Source organism: Uloborus diversus, chromosome 2, assembly GCF_026930045.1.
Source record: "Uloborus diversus isolate 005 chromosome 2, Udiv.v.3.1, whole genome shotgun sequence".
Taxonomy (NCBI): domain Eukaryota; kingdom Metazoa; phylum Arthropoda; class Arachnida; order Araneae; family Uloboridae; genus Uloborus; species Uloborus diversus.
This window is the reverse complement of record NC_072732.1, coordinates 197,984,063-198,002,296: the sequence shown is the minus strand read 5'-3', so window position 1 is coordinate 198,002,296 and position 18,234 is coordinate 197,984,063. Positions and strand designations below refer to the sequence as shown.

Here is an 18,234-nt window from a genome sequence, read left to right as displayed (position 1 = left end):
GATTAGAAGAGACTTTCTTAAAAACCACTTTGTAAAACAAAAACTTTCTCTTTTTTTTTAACTTCAGGAAAATGGTGACAGGAGTAAGAAGGGGAAGGGAAGGTTTAAAATGGTTCACGAAACAATTCATTGCTTATCACTGTGGTTGCTTAATATGTACCAGAGTTCGCTTTAATTTCTCATTCATTATAAGAGTTCTCTCAAAGGAAGTAAAAGGGATTTCTGTTTTCTCGCTTTTGAGAGCAGAAAATCTATCCGACAACTTTGTATCACATGTTAGTCTATCCTTGTCGAAGTTAAGCGAATTACAATTTTCAATATTTGGTTTGTTATTGATCCCTCAACTTGGCCAAATATAGTCTAAAATTGTGTTTTAGCGTATTCAGCTTCAAATAATTCCGGTTGGGAACCTCTCCCACCTCTACTTTGTAATCTAACAGCGGGAAAGATAGCTTCAAAATGTTTTTAGGTGGGAGAGCTCTCGAATATTTCATCCTCTTTCCTGATACCACCGAAGATAGCTTAGAATTAGATTTTTAGACCTCAGTGCTGCAAAATTTCTGGGCAGAGCCCTGAAACCTGTGTTTTGCTCTAACCTGGCAAACACAGCCAAAAAGTACATAGTTAGACCTTCAATTCTGAAAACTTTCATGAAAAAAATTCCCACCCTCCCTCCCTTCTAAAGTCTCAACATATAGCCTAAAATTACGTTTTTGAAACTTCGATATTTCAATACCAATTTGTGAAAACAGCATTTGAGCCTTGAATATCCTTAATTCCTAACGTGATCAAAGATAGCCTAAAATATGTTTTCAGGATTTCAATTTCGGAATTTTTCCGAGAGAGAGTTCTTAAACCCTCCTCCCCTCCCCTTCTTTTACCTAACGTCTCCAAGAGAAAAACTGTGTTTTGAAAACCTCAATTTTGAAAAATTTCTGAGGAAAAAAAGCCGAATTACTCACTCCTTTTCCTAACGGCACCAAAGATAGCCCAAATTTTCTTTCTTAGAAATTTGCGGGGATGGGAGAGCTCGCTAACACTTCCTTTTCAAAGATAGCCTAAAATGATCTTCAGTTTTAAGAAAGATTTTGAGAGGGAAACATAACTCAGCCCCCTCTTGCTCCTAACATTATCAAACAAAGCCTAAAGTCGGGCGTCAATTACGAAACTTTTCCACGAGAGAGCTGCTTGGCTTCACAACATTTTTGGTGCCCCCTTTGAAAACGCCACCAAAGATAGCCTAAAATTGCGTTTTTGAGACTTCAGTGCCGAAAATTTTTCAAAGGAAGAACCCGAACATTCACCAAACCACCGAAGATACCTTTGAAATTGATTTCAATTTTTAAATATTTTAGTAAGAAACCTCAGCGCCAATCTCTCCTCTAACGCTTACAATTGCGTTGCCAAAGATAGCCTAAAATTGCATATTTCAGAGCTTAAAATTTTCGAATTCGACCATTAACGAATTTCTTAAGCTCCCCAAAGTAGCTAAGATGCATTTTAAACTTTCATTTCGGAAAATTGTCTTGCGGTGCACACCGATCTCCTAACGTCAACAAAGAAACACTAAAAGAGGCTTCAGTTTTGAAAAAAAAAGGGAGCAAAACCAAACCGCCCTCTCTTGGAACTTTACTAAAATTTGATTGGAATTACGCTTTTAATGCGTACATTTAGCAATTTTCTCCATGTGGTCCCTTTTCTCCCCTCCTTTTTTTTCTTTTGCAAGTATATAGAAATTAATTATGTCTTGTTTTCTTCAATCAAATTTCTAATTTTAATTTAAACACCTTTAACAATTTAATGTATTAGCTATTTCACAACGAAAGGGTGGCAAATTGAGGAACCGCCCCGGGCGGCAAACACTGTAGCTACGCCACTGGTACAGTACACTCTTCACTAGGCCGCAGAGTGGGTATGTCTGCCTAGTCGGAAACTATGGGCTCGGCTCAAATTAAAGTATTGTGCATAGAGTAAAATTAGCATTATGGGAGGGAGGACCGGCGAAAAAAATAACATGGTGCACGCCTCATCTCTCGGCGGCCCTGGTTATACAAAACCATGCTTCACGGTTCTTCAGTTAAAAAAAATATATATAAATAAATAGGACAACTTCATTAGGACAGCCCATAGGATAGTGGTCACCGAATCATTCCCATATGTTTTTTTTTTTTTTGATGAAAAACGTTGTTCTGAAAATCAATGCTAAGTGAAGAAAAATGTATGGGTCGTCGAAATAAATTTGAAATAGAGAGAGAGAAAAAAACAGTTAAATGCAAAAAGAGATTTCAAAGTATTGTAATGAATTCTCACATTAAAAGTTCTAAAAGTTTGAATGTAAAAATCGTAAGTAAATCAAAGCTTAATCAAGAGATGCAGGTGGTATATTTAAAATAAAATGAAGTGGAATAGAGACCTAAGGTATCATAGAAAATTACCACATCCGTTCAAAATGTTAAAAGTCCTTTTTCTAAGGCCGCAAACGCTTGTATTAAATGAAAACAAAAATATTAGGCGGGAAATTGAAAACTTTATTTTGGAAAATCCAAGCAAATAATCGTGTTTGACAAAGGAAAATTGGAAAAAAATATTACCACAATATGTTTATCAATAATTAACAATTACAATGAAGATAGGAGGGACGTAGCCAAACTGAAAAGAAAAGTGGAGAACTCCAAACACTTCTTTTTACGTCCCCAAAGCGGACCTGGAAATGAGTTTTTAAAAAGTAAGGTTTTGATCCTGGGGAAATCCCAGGAAAACGTTCTCAAACCCCATTCCTTATCCTAACGTCATTAAAAAGGCCTACACCTGAGTATTTAGGACTGCAATTTCGAAAAACCGTGAGAGTGCTGCCAACGTAACCTCCGAGAAACGCCGTCACAATTAATCATTCATCATCATTCATGGCCGAATAAATTTCATCTTTTGGACTTTAATTTTAAAAGTACTATCTGAGGTGTCTCAAAACTGTCGTCCTCCAAATATTACCGAAGATCCTCCAAAAATTCATTGTTAAAGCTTCAATTCAGAATAATTTTCGGGAGACATCTCTAAAACCTTCTACCATTCTAACAGTATTTAAAATCATTTACGATTGAGTTAATTGAATTTCAATTTTGAAAATTTGCCAGGGGAGGACTCCGAATCTCTCCACCCATTAACATTACCAAAAATCTTCTAAAATTGCGATTTCAACAAATCGAAATTTTTTCGAGAAAATGCCCCTCTCTCTCTCGCCAACATCATCGAAAAATGTCTTAAATCTCGCCTTTAGTGCTTCAATTATGAAACATTTCTGCTCGCAAGCCCCTTCAAAACTCCCCCCCCCTTTCATTGACGCTTGGCTTAAATTACGTTTTCGAAGCTTTAATTTCAAGAAACTGGTGGTGCACAACCAAAAAAAAAGTCTACAATCGCGCTTTTAAGGCTTCAAAATTTCAAAACATTTCGGGGGGAGGTGTGGCCCCCGCATCTCTCTTCCCCTCAATATCACCATAGATCGTCTAAAACTGCATTTTTCGAACTACAATTTTCAAATTATTCCCGGGGGAGAACCCCCGGACCACCCTTTACATGTCACAATCAGAAATAGTTCAAAATTGGGAATGCGTGCTTGAAGTTTGCATTTTGAAAAATTATAGAACGATGACCCCGAGTCTCTTCCTCCCTTAACATCACCGTAGATCGTTTAAAACTGTGTTTTTCAAATAACAATCTTATTCTCGGGGGAGAGCCCCCGGACCCTCTCTTCTGAACATAATTAAATATAACGCACGATTGTGTTGGGTACTTAAATCTGAAATTTTTTTTCGGGAGAGACTATATCCTGGACGTCCTCTCCCCTTCCTTCCAAACTTAAATATAGTCTAAAACTGCGTTTTATGTCTTCAATTTCGAAATAATGCAAGAAGGTAGCCCTCCGACACCCCCTAACTCTGATTGAATATTATCCTTGCAGTCAAATTTATATTGCTAGTACTAAGGTCTAGTAATATGACTATCACTGCTAAACCAGAAATCGAATCTTCTCTCTCTCTCTCTCACTGCATATTAGAACATGCGTTTGAAACAATGAAGGGGTCGCCAAAAGCGTACCCCCCCTGCAGTTTTTTTTGACCTAACGATGGCCCTGGTATTCTTTCCAAAATTTAATGACCGTGTCTCTTTTTCAATGAAGGGAACATTACAAACGTCATGGAGTTGGTGTTTGTTTCAAAGCTGGATCAGACAATTTGATTTCTTCTCAATTTTTTATAAATTTTCTCGAAGTAACACAATTTTGTATGATCAATACGTGTGACAGTGATGAGAGCAAGAGAGGTAAAAAATGTCTTATTGTTTGTAATAATTCTGACCAATATGCTCTAGTCTTTCATTGATTCATTTGCACCTTGACAATCGTTAAGAACTAGTTTTGAAGTTTGCGAATAACATTTTTTTATCCCTCCAATCGACAATTAATATAGTTTCTTCATTAACGAGTTTAAGCTCATGAAGAATTTTTCTCATTTCACTTTACTCCCATCTTCTCTACCATTTTAAAACTGTTTGTTTCAATTTATCATTAGGCGATTTTTATTAAAACTTTCAATACTGTTAGTTTTCACTGATGGAAACCAGGTGGTTTTCACTAATGTCAGTTCTTAAGTTGTTTGAATTTTTTTTGTAAATCATATTTACTTTCTTCTATATCTAATATATATATATAGAAGGATATCTGATTCGTTAAAATTCTCGAATTCTGATTTTCGATGTGTGCTGAATAACTGAATCCATTTTTGAGGATTTTCGAAAAATATCTGTCACGGTGTGTGTGATTCATCTTTTTTGGCTATGCGACTTCAATTTTAGAAAATTTCCAGGAGACCGCCCGTACTGTAAAGCCAGAATAACACCCTCTTTATTATCAAGAGTCATCTAAAACTGTTTCTAGTACTGCAATTTTGAAAAATTTATAGGAGAGAGCCCCTGATTTCCCCCCTCTTTCCTTAACACGATCAAAGGCAAGTTTAAAAATGCGCTTTTGGAATATAAATTTCAAAAAATTGCCGGGGGAATGCCATCGAAATTCACTTTCCACCAACATTATCAAGATCTATCAAAACTGCGTTTTTAACGCGACAAGTTCGAAAATTTAAGTGGAGCGCCCCCCCCCCACTCATTAATATTATTAAAAAATCGTCCTAAATTAGTTTTCAGGGCTTCAATTTCGAGAAAATTCCGAGAGAGCTTCCGAAAACTTTTTCTTAACGTCACAAAGGTTGGCTATACAATTGCGATTTTAGAGCTTGCATTTCAAAAAACTGCTTTTCCTCCCAACCATAGATAACGTTTTTAAGACTTTAATTTTGAAAATTTTCCTGGGGCAAGCCATAGGATCTCTTCTTTCCCTAACATTACCATAAACAGTCTAAAACTCGTTTTTCGAACTACAATTTTGAAAACAAAGGAGAGCTCTCCTTAACACAACGTAAGACTATCTACAGTTGCGCTTTTAAAGTTTCAATATTGAAAAATTACCAGGAAGGGGCCACCAAATCTTTTATCCCCCTAACATCACCAGAGCTCGTCTAAAACTGTAGTTTTAAAACTAAAATTTTGAAAATTTACCGGGGGAGAAAACCCCGAACCCTCTATCTAGGTGACAATAAAATAAGATTCATATTGTACATTCATATTGTATACATCTAGTAATGACTGCATCCCAAGCCAGAAAGTTGAATCCACTCTCCCTGTAATTATTCATATGTTTGGAAAAAAAAAAAGGTGTATTGCAAAATTCAGGGGTACCCAAAACTTGTTTACTCAAGGTCCACGCTGTAAAATTTGGGAAGGCAAGGTGGGTCAACAATCCAACAATATTTCAGTTCAAATGGTAATTGTTAGCGCTACCCTTCCTCCCCCCCCCTTGAATTTGACTGGATATTAAACACTCTAAAAACTTATGTTTAACCCGATTCGAAAGAGAGAAAATTTTTAGGGGGGAATTTGCGCCATTAAGCTTGGGGGGGATGGGCACCCCTGCTTCCCAGGATTCTAGTTTTTAAGGTAAAAAAGACAATATTTAAAATATTTAATTACAAAAAGGAGAAAGATGTAAAAGGAAAAAGTTGTCTTTTCTCTTCCATTGCTTTTTTTTTTTGCATTTATTTTAAGGTAGTGTTAGAGTTATACAGACAATGTTTGACGAATATAAATTCATTACTTACTCAAAATGAAAGTTAGGAAAGAGGCATGCCAAGTCAATCACTGTTTGAGTAGCAGCATGATAAAAATTGATTGCATGACCAATAGCGTGAAATGCTGTAAAAGGGAAAAATAGATATTTGCAGTTCATGAAAAGAAATGCCTTACTCATACATTAATTTTTTTGAATTTAAGTTGAACAGCATATCTATACAGTAGATTAATTTTAGTACAGCAGCTTCTCATTATAGTGCACCAGTTGGGAGAGAGCAAAAAAGCGTGACTTATATTCGAAAATGTAATACAACCAAAGTTTCTTTAAAGTCGAAAACAATACAAATGCAAAAACAAATGTGACAACTAGCAACAGGCTCTGGGCCCAGCTAGATTGGTCCTAGTCAGTTTATCAGTCCTCAATGAAGATCAATAGCAATAACCTTCTTAATGCTATCCACCCCCCTTACTCATTATCGCCTCTTCTGGTAAGTTGTTGGAGTGCCCACAACCCTACTAAAGTAGTCATTTTTTCTAATTTTTAGGTTAGCCTGAGATTTGAATAGCTTAAAACAATGACTCCTTGTCCTGCTTTCTGTGCAAAAATAACCCATTAACATTTTTCATTTTGATAAATTTAAATAACTGAATCATGTCCTCTCTGACTCTCCTTTAGTCTAGGCCATACATATTAAGCTTTTTATGTCTGCTATCATAATCTAAATCTGAAAGTCCTTTATTAGTCTAGTAGCCTTTCCTTTGAACCCTTTCCAATACAGAAATATATTTCCTGAGATAAGGAGACCAAAACTGAAGAAATGAGGTCTCATTAAACTCCTATCTAAAGGCAGAAGAACCTTCTCTTAGAGTTGTTTGAAATAGATTTATTGATAAATCCAAGCGATCATGTGTGGTTTATTATGCATATTTATCATGCTTAAATGTTAGATGAATCAAATCATGATTCATCTAACATTCAAGAGATTGATTCATCTGTAGCAAATTTAGCTTATTATTAAGATGGTTTTAAGAATAAAACTGAAATGGAGAACAATCTTATCAACTGTTTTTTAAACAAAAAAGAAAAAAAAAGAATTACTATTTCAAACGCTTTATTGAATAATAAGAATCAAACAAACATAATTCAGACTGCTGTGAAGTCAGATGAATTGAAAATATCCCTGTTTTATTAAAAAAAAATAAAATAAATTAAATAAATAAATAAATAAAATAAAATAAAATAAATACATAAATAAGTGAATAAAATAAAAATAAAACCTGAGAGCAATGTCTTAAGCATGTCTGTGACTGGTGCAGTTACCCTAATTAGGATAACAATATTTTGCTTTGAGGTCAAAGGACAAAAATAAGTTTGATAGAAGTATTGGAGATGAGAATTTAAATAGATATTTGCCTCATAACTTGGCTATCCAAAACATGGTTCTGAATTATTAATAGAGTTTATCACCAAATAAGGAGATAAACCAAACACGGTACACAGGTGAAGCAATGAAAAATAACCTTCACACTAACACAATGCCATTAAAAGCAACCAATTGTTAAGAAGCCACTTGCAGCTAATATCAGTATGAGTAAGATTGAGTGGGACTGCCATAGGACTTAAACACAAATGATAGGCATATTTTTTTGCATAGAAAAAGGGGTATGAGTGGCACCTCATGTTATGCCTGTACTTGCCAACCTTCGAAGGAAAAAGAACAGGAGATTCTACTAGATGATTCGTCAGCAATATATTTCATACCATAATTATATTATGCTTTTAAATGCGATGAATATCTAATTGAAAATGAAATAAGGATTTAGCTAATTGGATGTAAGTGTAAGCTAATTGGTAGCAGCAAGAAAAAAGACCTCACAAAATATGTCAAGTGAAAAAGCAAATAATAAGGAGGACATTCCACATTCCTCACATTAAAAGTAACAACAAAATTTTAATTACTAAAATTCAGAAAAAATATAAATAAATTATTAAAATAAAACATAAAATAAGTAGGCACATGTTGAAATAACTTTCAACCTTCAAAATAATTGAAGTATTTTCAAGATGCAAAAAGATTGAAATCTGCTGAAATTTTCGGCAAGTCACGTGCTTCATTGAATATGCAATGTGGAAATGCTTCCGAAAATTAAATTTTACTAAATAGGCTTTTAATTGGAAAAATGCTTCTAAGCAAAACTCTTGAGCAGGCCAACTCAGTACACTAAATTTGGCGCCAATTTATGAAAAACAAAAATCGAATTTTTGCAGCATGCAAATACAATTTGAGAAAATGGAGAACTTAGCAGCTACCCCTTTCTGGCACACCTACATATTATGCTTAGGAGAAAAAAGGCACAGATTTGCCATTATAAGTAGCTTTGTTACAAGTTGGTGCAGAAAACCTATTTTGGCACTCTCTGGCGTAATTGTTAGAGAATTCTCACCCCCAAAAAGAAAATTGGTTCCAGTCCATATTCTTATGCACTATATGAAGTTCTACTCTCGCCTGACATTGGGAGATGATTAGAAATGGGTGCCATCTTTTGAGAAAAAAGTGACATTTTTTCACGATTGATTGAAAAAAAACTAAAAACAGGAGAAAATGGTAAAAAACTGGAAATCAGGAGATGGACGTGAAAAACAGGAGTCTCCTGTTAAAAACAGTAGAGTTGGCAAGTATGTACACGGCTTTTCAACAAATATTGCTGTTCTTTTTTTTGAAAGCAGAGTAAGACTGTTGCTCCAAATAATATACTTACTTGAAAATATGAGAGCCCAAAATGCTATGTACTTATGAAAGGATATGGCTGCATCGAATGGAATATACTTGTGGAAGAAGGTTTCTCGAAGAAACGTTATGGTATTGCGGCACATCGTCAAGAGTATTGTTGCAAATGCAAACATCATAGAACTTGCTGCCCCTCGTGTGATCGTTACTCCACCACCAGCGATTCTTCTGAGACCATTGTGCTCAGCTTCAACAGAGTAGTCTGTGATTGGATATAACAAACAATACATTACCTTTAGAGAATTCATCATTCAGATATTTAGTACAAAATGACAGATCTAGATATAATATGACTGTCTGCGAACACAAAAAAATCCTTTAAAGTTTTCTGCAAAAAAAAAAAAAAAAACACTGTGCCCAGGTGATACAAGTAAAACAGCAAAAATATGGTTTTCATCATTTTATCTATTTTTTTTCACCTTCTTTGAAAATTAAATTTAAAAGTAGTATGGATGGTGTTCAAAGAATAAAATTATTTACTTTTTAGAGCAACTTCCAGCCGCACTTCTATTTTTTAGCAGCTCTAAATAAAGCAGAAGTCTGTTCTATTTTTTTTTCTGCTTGAGGATAAACTAGTGTATTCATTACAAATGCTGACATTTGCAGCAAATTTAAAACAAACTTATAAGTACTATACTACATTTAAACTCATAAATGAGGGTAAAATAAACAAAATGTACACTCACAATATGCCTTCTGAATAAAAATGCCGAACATGATTAATGTGTACAGGACTGTCCAAAAAATATGAGGCTTGTAATTTTCAATGAAGCGGATAATTTTATTAACCTTCTGTTTTGTTGGATCACTTTCATAAATCATTGGCTTTGTCTCCACTCTCAGCAAAGTGCCTTGTTTCCTTTGCAAGGGAGCTTTTGGTTCCCCTAAAATGCTATTAACAAAAAAAGCAAATTAGAAGCTAGTTTAACGTAGAAAGAAACGTACTTAATTACTCAGTCATTGCAACTATGCAAATATTAGGAAATAAGGTGTCAATTAGAGATGCACCGAATATCATATTTGACCAATAATTGTATTGGATGACCAAGCATTAGGAAGAAATTTTAAGCAGTAAATGTCATTTTTTAACAGGAACTTAAGAAATATTAGAAACATAAGACAAAGTGGAAAAAATGGTAATGGTTTACAAATTATATGTTTCAACTGAAAATTGCAAGAAGTATTTTCCTTAACATTTGAAAATCGTGAGCAATTAAAAATGAAAAAATACACTAGATTATATACCTATATGCCCTAACAACAGTTTCTTCAGCTCTCATAGCAACACTTTTACGGGCAGCTTGTGGTGTTGTTTTATACTCTTCTCCAACTAAAATAAAAATAAATAAAATAGAAAAATAAATTATTTAATTTAAATAAAATAATGTCAATAAAAGTACACTATATTAACAAAAAATTGCACTACATTTTCTGGCAAAATATTATACACAATGCACAAAGCTGACTTGTTGACATTTTCTGGAATTATTAAAAAGAGTCAAAATTTTGACAGGATACTTCAAAGATTTGTTGAAAAAATCATTACCATATTTTGTAATTATGATTTGCAACATGCGGAAAGGATCATAAAACTTTTAACAACGTAAAGGAAAAAAAATGTCATGATGTCTTTTTTTGGTTATTATAAATCAATACCAATTTCATTTTCCATTGTTGGATAATGTAACATGTTGACTGCCAACACTGCTTTTATTTTTGAATCTCAGAAAACTATCTTCATTCAATAACACCATAGCTTAATGAAACTTATAAAGTAAGCATTTCTAAGTACAGTAAAACCTGTAAAGTTGACCACCCTTGTAAGTTGACCGCTTTTTCAGGCACGGAATTAGCCCTTATCATATAAATCAACTTCTGTAAGTTGACCACCTGTTTAAGTTGACCACTAAAGTAGTACACCGCAGGTGGTCAACTTACACAGGTTTCACTGTATTTATAAAAACATAATTAAACAATGAGTAAAATAAACTGAAACACACACACTCACAATGTAGAGATAAAAAGCAAATAAACTTGCAACATTGATTCACTTGCACCTTTGGAGAAAACAGATAAACATACCCAAATTGTATGATTTACATCGGTGTATTACACTGGAAATCAAATTTGCCCAAAAAAGACAAATCCAACAACTATGAGGTAACTCACATTCTCTGAATCAAACTCACATGTTACAAATCATCTTGCAATTGGCAGGTCAACATGATAAATCAGTTTCCTCTATTTTAACAGAATTTATAACTAGCATTTAATTCTATGATTCGTTAAAAAATAGAAGGAAAAAAAACAGTCAGGTGTTCCAACAGTCTTTCAGAGAAAATAGACCTGAATTCTAAAAAAAAGGGGTCCAAAAAAAGACATTTCTCTTAAGTTTTAAAGATTAAAAATGAAGGATACGCCGTTTAATCAGCAGTAGTCAGTAATCGGCTACTTTGTTGATTAACCAATTTTTGCTTATCGATCAGCTGAAAATTTTTTAACGTTTAAATGCATTTTTTGCCTAAATCAAGAAAACTTATGAATGAACTTATTGCAAATTCAAATAATTTTGAAATCCAGCTGCAGTGCTCCCCCCCCCCTCAATATCTCATTTGATTCAAAACTTAGAAAATCAGCATGGTTGGGCAACTTCCATATTTATTTTAGAAAAAAAAATATATATGCAGATTGATAAATGATATTACAGAGGGAAAATTCAAAACAAACTGACATTTTAGAGGCAAAAAAGAGAATAGATTTTTTAAAAAATGAACTTTTAAGGACTTGAAACTAAAAAAAGGATGTTAAGGCACAATTGAGAGTTTTGCACAGTTCAAAATGAGTGACTGAAAATTTCTCTCGTAGGAATTTTTCGAAGCACATCTGAAAACCTTACCATTGAAACTGAGCTGCACATATCCCAACTCTTCTCTATGATCAGCTAAAATGTGTGAAAAATCAGCAAATGTCATTTCTTGCTTGTTGTCACAAGAAGGAAACATTGCTTCTGTGAGTTCGTCTAATTGAGAGGATGATAAGGATTGATTTGCAAGTTCCAGCATTGATCTAAATAAATAAAAGCAATAGCTAACTAACTGATAATGCTAAGAAAGACAAAGCATACATCTAATACATGAACAGTATCAAAATTTAACAAAGTAGAACCTACATAAAATATACCAGACAGCCCAGTTATCACATCCAGAGAATGCAATTTCGTTCTTCTTAGAACTCATCAGTCTGAAATAGTGAATAACTGAGCTGTAGGCAGATGTCATCTCATTGAAGCTCAGAGCACCAACAAACAGGTAGTTAATGTAAATTTATCTCAGCAGCGATTGTCTTCAGCACTGGCTCAGTGGCGGTAACTTACTGCTAAATACCCAAGATTTGTCTTCAATTTACGAGTCGAACTGTACCATGTTTCAGACACTCGCTGGTGAGACAAATTTACTTCATCTAACAGTTTGTTGGCACTCTGGGATTCAACGAGATGACATCTGCTGCCAACTTGATTATTCACTATTCCAGACTAATGAGTTCTAACAAGAAAGAAACTGCAGTCTCTGGATGTGATAACCGGGCGGTCTGGTATATTGCATGTAGTTCTGCTTTAGCCCTACCTTAGAGGTGGTAACTTACTGCTGAATACACAGGCCCAGCTCCTGGGATAGGCAAGCTAGGCGACCGCCTAGGGCGACAGACCAATTTTGAAATTGAAACATTATTTTAAAGTATGAATTTCTGTTTCAGCACCACAAGATTTACTGCTTCAATGCAAAAAGAAAAAAATACTGTGTACCAGTGCTTGGATATGCAAAACGAAGTTTGAAATTTAACGAGAAATTAGATTTAATTTTGGAGGTGGCAAACTGTGTGAGTTTAAAATTTTTCGAAAATGTTAATATTCGTTTCAGTGCCATAAGATGCACGACTTTAATTTTAAGTGTGACCCAGTGCTTGGATATGCAAAACCCAGTTTGGAATTTAACTAAAAAGTCATTTTTATTAAAAGCACTTTACTGTTATTTCTGTTTTATTATTATTTTATATTATTATTATTATTATTATTAAACGGAGGGGAAGGGCACTTGTCAATATCGTCTACGGCGGTAGAACTACTAGAGCTGGCCCAGTGAATACAGTAGAAAATCTTCAATCCAATCAAATTGAGACTGGGGAAGTTTGTAATACCAAGCTGTTCAGATTATGGAACATGTTATGTTTTCACAAGTCCTGCACACAACTAAACCATTGCAATATAAAAATATGATGATATGATGAAAAAATACTTGAGAGCCTGAGAAGAAAATCTTTTTTTTTTTTTTTTTTTTGCAAGTTTAATTTTGTACCTAATCATGTCTGAGAATTCATGACGAGATAGCTTTCCTGATCGATCTATGTCATACATGTCGAACATCAGTTTAATTTTGTCTTCAGGGCTACCTGAAAGAAAATTTATAAATAAAATTAGGCAACTAAAATTTGTAACAGAAATAGGAACTAGCTTTTAGGTCAGAATCATGATCTCTTTTAACAGAAAGAATCTCATAAATTACAATGCCACTCATATTTATAGATATGAAGTCTCAAGGTTGAGAAACAAGATGAAATATTGTTAACTAACTCGCTATATGCAATATATAGTCAGTTTAGAGGAAAAACTCACTAAGTGCACTTGGTTATTTTCTGAAAATGTGGAAAAAAGTAAAAAATAATTACAGTAGACCCTTGTTTTGCGTGGGGGTTCCACAGCAATCCTGCGTAAATCGAAATTGCGTAAATTGAGATCTAATACTAGTGTTAAAATAGGAATTTGGTTCCGTAGATAACAAAATACTTCATTCTAGTGATGACTCATTGTATAATAAGTTTAATGTGTACTTATATCGACTTTTATGCACAACATGCATAAAGAAAACATAAATTAATTTCGTGTTCTGTTTATAAAGAGGAGCTGGCTATGATAGGTTTTTGGCAGTCATTAAGAATTTTTTTTCTGTAATTCTTTGCAGAGCATAAACACATCCATGATCACTTGCATCATTTCCATGATAGAATCTTCCTTCACTAACAAATCATAAAGATTATTTCTATTGTCTAGGAATGGCTCAAAATTTTCAATGTGAATGGTTTTGGTTGTGCATCGCTGACGTTAGTACCCTAGTTGGTTTTTCCTCCTTTGCCACTCCTAAAAGCTCTTCCTCCAGTGAGTTCTGAACTGTGTGAGCTTAATAGCTTAACTTCTGGAACCAATCGCATAATATGTCTCCAGTGGCCCAAGTTCGAATATTAGCACGCCAAAATGCAGTTGATTACGCGTAATCTGCAATCTTTAGAAGTTTGGATTTTGAAAGAGAGGAAAATTTTATCTGCTTGCATTGCCGCATCCGCGTAAAACTGAAACTCATTCGCATAAAATAAAACAAAGGTGTCAAATCTTAAAACACATAAAATAAACCAGAGTAAAACAAGAGTCTGCTGTATTATAAAAAAATTAAAAAAAAAAACTATGGGTGTTCTTTTGCTGCAATATTATTATTTTTTAATGTTCAAGTTTTGTTTTAAGCCTTCATTATTATAATTTCAGATTAATTGTCCCAGCTTAATTTGTTTATGGAAAATTTTGTACTTAATGGCTTTTAAAATGCACTTAGTGAGTATCCTTTCTAAACAACAATATGCAATACACCAGATAGCCCAGTTATTCCATCCAGAGACTGCAGTTTCATTCTAATTATAACTCATTAGTCTGGAATAGTCCATAACCAAGCTGAAGGCAGATGTCATCCCCGAAACTGCAGTCTCTGGATGTGATTACAGGGGTGTCTGGCATATTGCATGTAGTTATGCCTTAGCCCTGGCTTAGAGGTAGTAACTTACTGCTAACTTTCCATAATTGGGGAAAGGCTAACCTGGCAACATATACAATGGTGTGAGCAGGCTTATTATAGCCTTCACAGTGCTACCAAGTTAGCTTAGCCCTATATAATGACTGAACTTGAACTGTTAAAGTATCTATGAACAATGAATATATTCTGAAAGATGCACTTGTTTTGAAAACAATTGTCAAAAACCATACTATTCTGATTGAAATTATTTTTAAAATTAAGGATAAATTTCATTACAACTGGCCAGGGTCCAGACTTCCAAGATTCTATGCTTAGGGTACTTTCAATTTTTCTTGTCTTTTTGATTGATCAATTAACTTCTTATTATGAAAACTTATTAGTAGTTATAATTAATATTAACCAAATTAATCAAATTATAACTATAACATATATACCTGATTTATAGTACATTAATGCAAAAAGTGGCACATTTCAAAAAGCAAAGTTTTCCAGAAAACTGAAAAATAGTTCCTGACACATTATGGAAAACTGAAAAAGTTCCTCTCGTACTATAATTTTTTTTTACTATCGTTAGAAAACCAATGCCAATGGCATGGTGCTCGAGAGATAATCTTGGCCCGGGATTACCTGGGAGGGTTTAGGCCACTAAATCCTCTAGCAAGCGTGCTACCACCCAGTGACATTATTTTTTAAGGTTGAACCCCTGAATTTAAGAAACAATCTGATTATGCATTTTTGTGAGTATTTTGTTATTTTTCCTTATAAAATGTATTGAATACAAACCCTTTGCCCCTCCCCCATTTTTTTAAATGACAGGTTTGAACACTACCTAACAATTTTTCTCATAATAGTCAGACTTTAGCTGTGATTTACGACTATCAATTTATGTTCCCGAATTATGCTGAACCAATAAGTATAAAAAAAATTCAAAAATGCAAAATTAGGCATGCTAAACTGAAAAAAAAAAAAACAAAAACAAAAAAACACTCACCTTTTGCAAAAATGACAATGACATTCAGAAACTCTCGGAATGAAATGTAACCATTCCCATCTGCATCAATAAGGGCAAACATTTGCTTCACAAACAGAGCATCTGGCCGCAAGGACAAAGCTTCCGCGAATTCGTATGCTGTGAGCTCAACTTTGACAATTTCTTTCGCTTGATTGTAATCAATGTCCATCAATTCATCTTGATGGATGGAAAATGCCTGTCAAAATGCGAGCTCATATTATTTTAAACAGCAATATTATGAATTGTAGAAGCAAGAACAATATGCAATTTCATGCATTATACTGACAGTGATTAACTGAGCTGGATGCTGATGTCATCTCATTGAAGCCGAGAAAGCCCGAGCTTTGACTTCATTTGACAAGTTGAACTGCACCAAAGCTGTGGACACTCGCTGGTGAGATAAATTTAATTTGTCTACCCGTTTGTTGACATTCTCAGCTTCTATGAGATGGCATATATTTCCAGCTTGGTTATTCACTGTTCCACATGGATAAGTCCATAACAAGAATGAAACTGCAGTCTTTGGATATGATAACTAGGCTGCCAGAATAATGCATCTAGTTCTGCCTTAGCCCCGACTTAAGTACAGTAACGTACTGTGCAACATACAATCTGTTGTCAAATAATATTTTATGTTCAACTAGTGGCACCCGCACGGCTTTGCCCGTAGTAGAAAATTAAAAGGTCTTTTGGTTCACCTGTATATTTACAAATAATGTATGATAAATTTCTCGCCAATTGGTTTGCCCATGTTAGGGTTCCACGTTATGATAACTTGGTAATTTACTTGTCCATCTTATGATAATTTTGCTCGGGAAAATGTTCTTAAAGTTGGAATAGAAAAGAACAAAATCAAATTTTCAAAAAATTGCTTTGAGGTGCGCACCCCCATGCTACATACTAATTCTGTGCCAAATATCATGAAAATCAGCCAAACGGTCTAGGTGCTATGCACGTCACAGAGATCCTGACAGACAGAGAGAGAGATCCGGACAGTGAGATATCCAGACAGAAAGACTTTCAGCTCTATTATTAGTAAAGACGACTTGTGTTTTAATTTTTTTCATGCATTGTCTCATGGTGTGGACAAAGTGGTTAAAATCTTCCTATGCTAGGAATTGAGCCCAGAAGAAAGGCATGGGTCCCAACCATTGGACCATATTGGATATTCAACAGTCTACATTGCTTCAATTAAAAAATAATAATTAAGAGAATGAACAAAATCGGAAGGCATCTTCTACCAGAGAGTTTGAGGAAAAGGACATTGATAACAGCGATTGAAAATTCACCTAATTGCCAAAAACTTTTCTTGGATGGCTAGAATAAAAGGTTATTACTATTAAAACTGTTTCAAGAATTTATAGATGAAAAATTGGAACAACAGCTGTTTAATTAACATTTTTGATGCACTTTCAATAAAGAAGAACAAAAGCTTGACTTACTTGAGCAAATACACATCGGAAAAACTTTTCTAACTGCATTTGTCTATCTGCTTTGGTGACAGCAGATCTGAGCATGTGGGAAACAGCAGACTCATATCGCTGACGACCAATTCCTATTCTTCCTAAAAATGTCTCCAATTTCTCAACAAAGTTGTTTTTTTCTTCCAAAGATTCAAATTTTAAGACCTAAAAAGTTAAACAGAAGAATACATGGCAATAAAAATAAATAAATAACCAAACAAAATTTTTATTAAACAATTGAATTATGAGCAAAAAATATTTTTACTGGCATGATTGACTGTAACATTTTTCTCAACTTAGTAATAGATATTTTTTGTTCACATTTAACTGCATTTACTTCTGTGTTAAAGCATCCTCAATTTGAGATAGATTTTCTGAATTTAAAATTAATTTCAATCACAATATTCAAGTTGTTATTCAAAATATGGAAGAAATTAATTGTGGACATTTTCAAAATGAACTTAATTTAACTGAGAATTTCAGATAATCAAGGTTCAACTGCATTTTGAACTAGAAGCTGAAATTAGCAACCGACTACAAAAAACTTTTATTTGCATAAAAAATTCTATAATTATTAAATTTTTGATTTTCATGATAAATACATGATACACATTACCATATAGTCTGGTTCTGATAAGTTGATTTCTGATCCGTTGAGGTTTAAACAGTTGAATTTGTTTAAATAAGTAAGAGGAAAGCTTGTTTGAATTAAAAAAATTATTATTCACATAGAGTTAATCAAAAGATTTGTTCTTTTAAGCCAAAAACAAATGAGTTTGTCCAGAGTCAAGCATCAATTTACCAGAGCTATTCTATTTGAGCATTTTCACTTTTATTTTAATGCACAAAACAACTAACAGTGGCGGCGATTGAGGATTATAAATGAGGGGGGAGGGGCAAAAAAAATAAATAAAAAGGACAGCGAAAATCTATGGGAC

General features: G+C 34.0%; 1 protein-coding gene across 1 annotated transcript in view; it reads right to left on the bottom strand.

Moving 5' to 3' along the window:
- Positions 1-18,234, bottom strand: part of LOC129216752 (dual oxidase 2-like) — a 76,639-nt gene that overhangs the window by 20,600 nt on the left and 37,805 nt on the right. Inside the window, exons 16-23 of the mRNA XM_054850969.1 lie at positions 17,276-17,461; positions 15,813-16,029; positions 13,322-13,415; positions 11,866-12,035; positions 10,215-10,299; positions 9,656-9,861; positions 8,941-9,171; positions 6,210-6,303 (exon numbers count right to left, since the gene is read on the bottom strand). Coding sequence (XP_054706944.1) covers positions 6,210-6,303; positions 8,941-9,171; positions 9,656-9,861; positions 10,215-10,299; positions 11,866-12,035; positions 13,322-13,415; positions 15,813-16,029; positions 17,276-17,461 — 1,283 coding nt within the window. The remainder of the gene's footprint in view (positions 1-6,209; positions 6,304-8,940; positions 9,172-9,655; positions 9,862-10,214; positions 10,300-11,865; positions 12,036-13,321; positions 13,416-15,812; positions 16,030-17,275; positions 17,462-18,234) is intronic.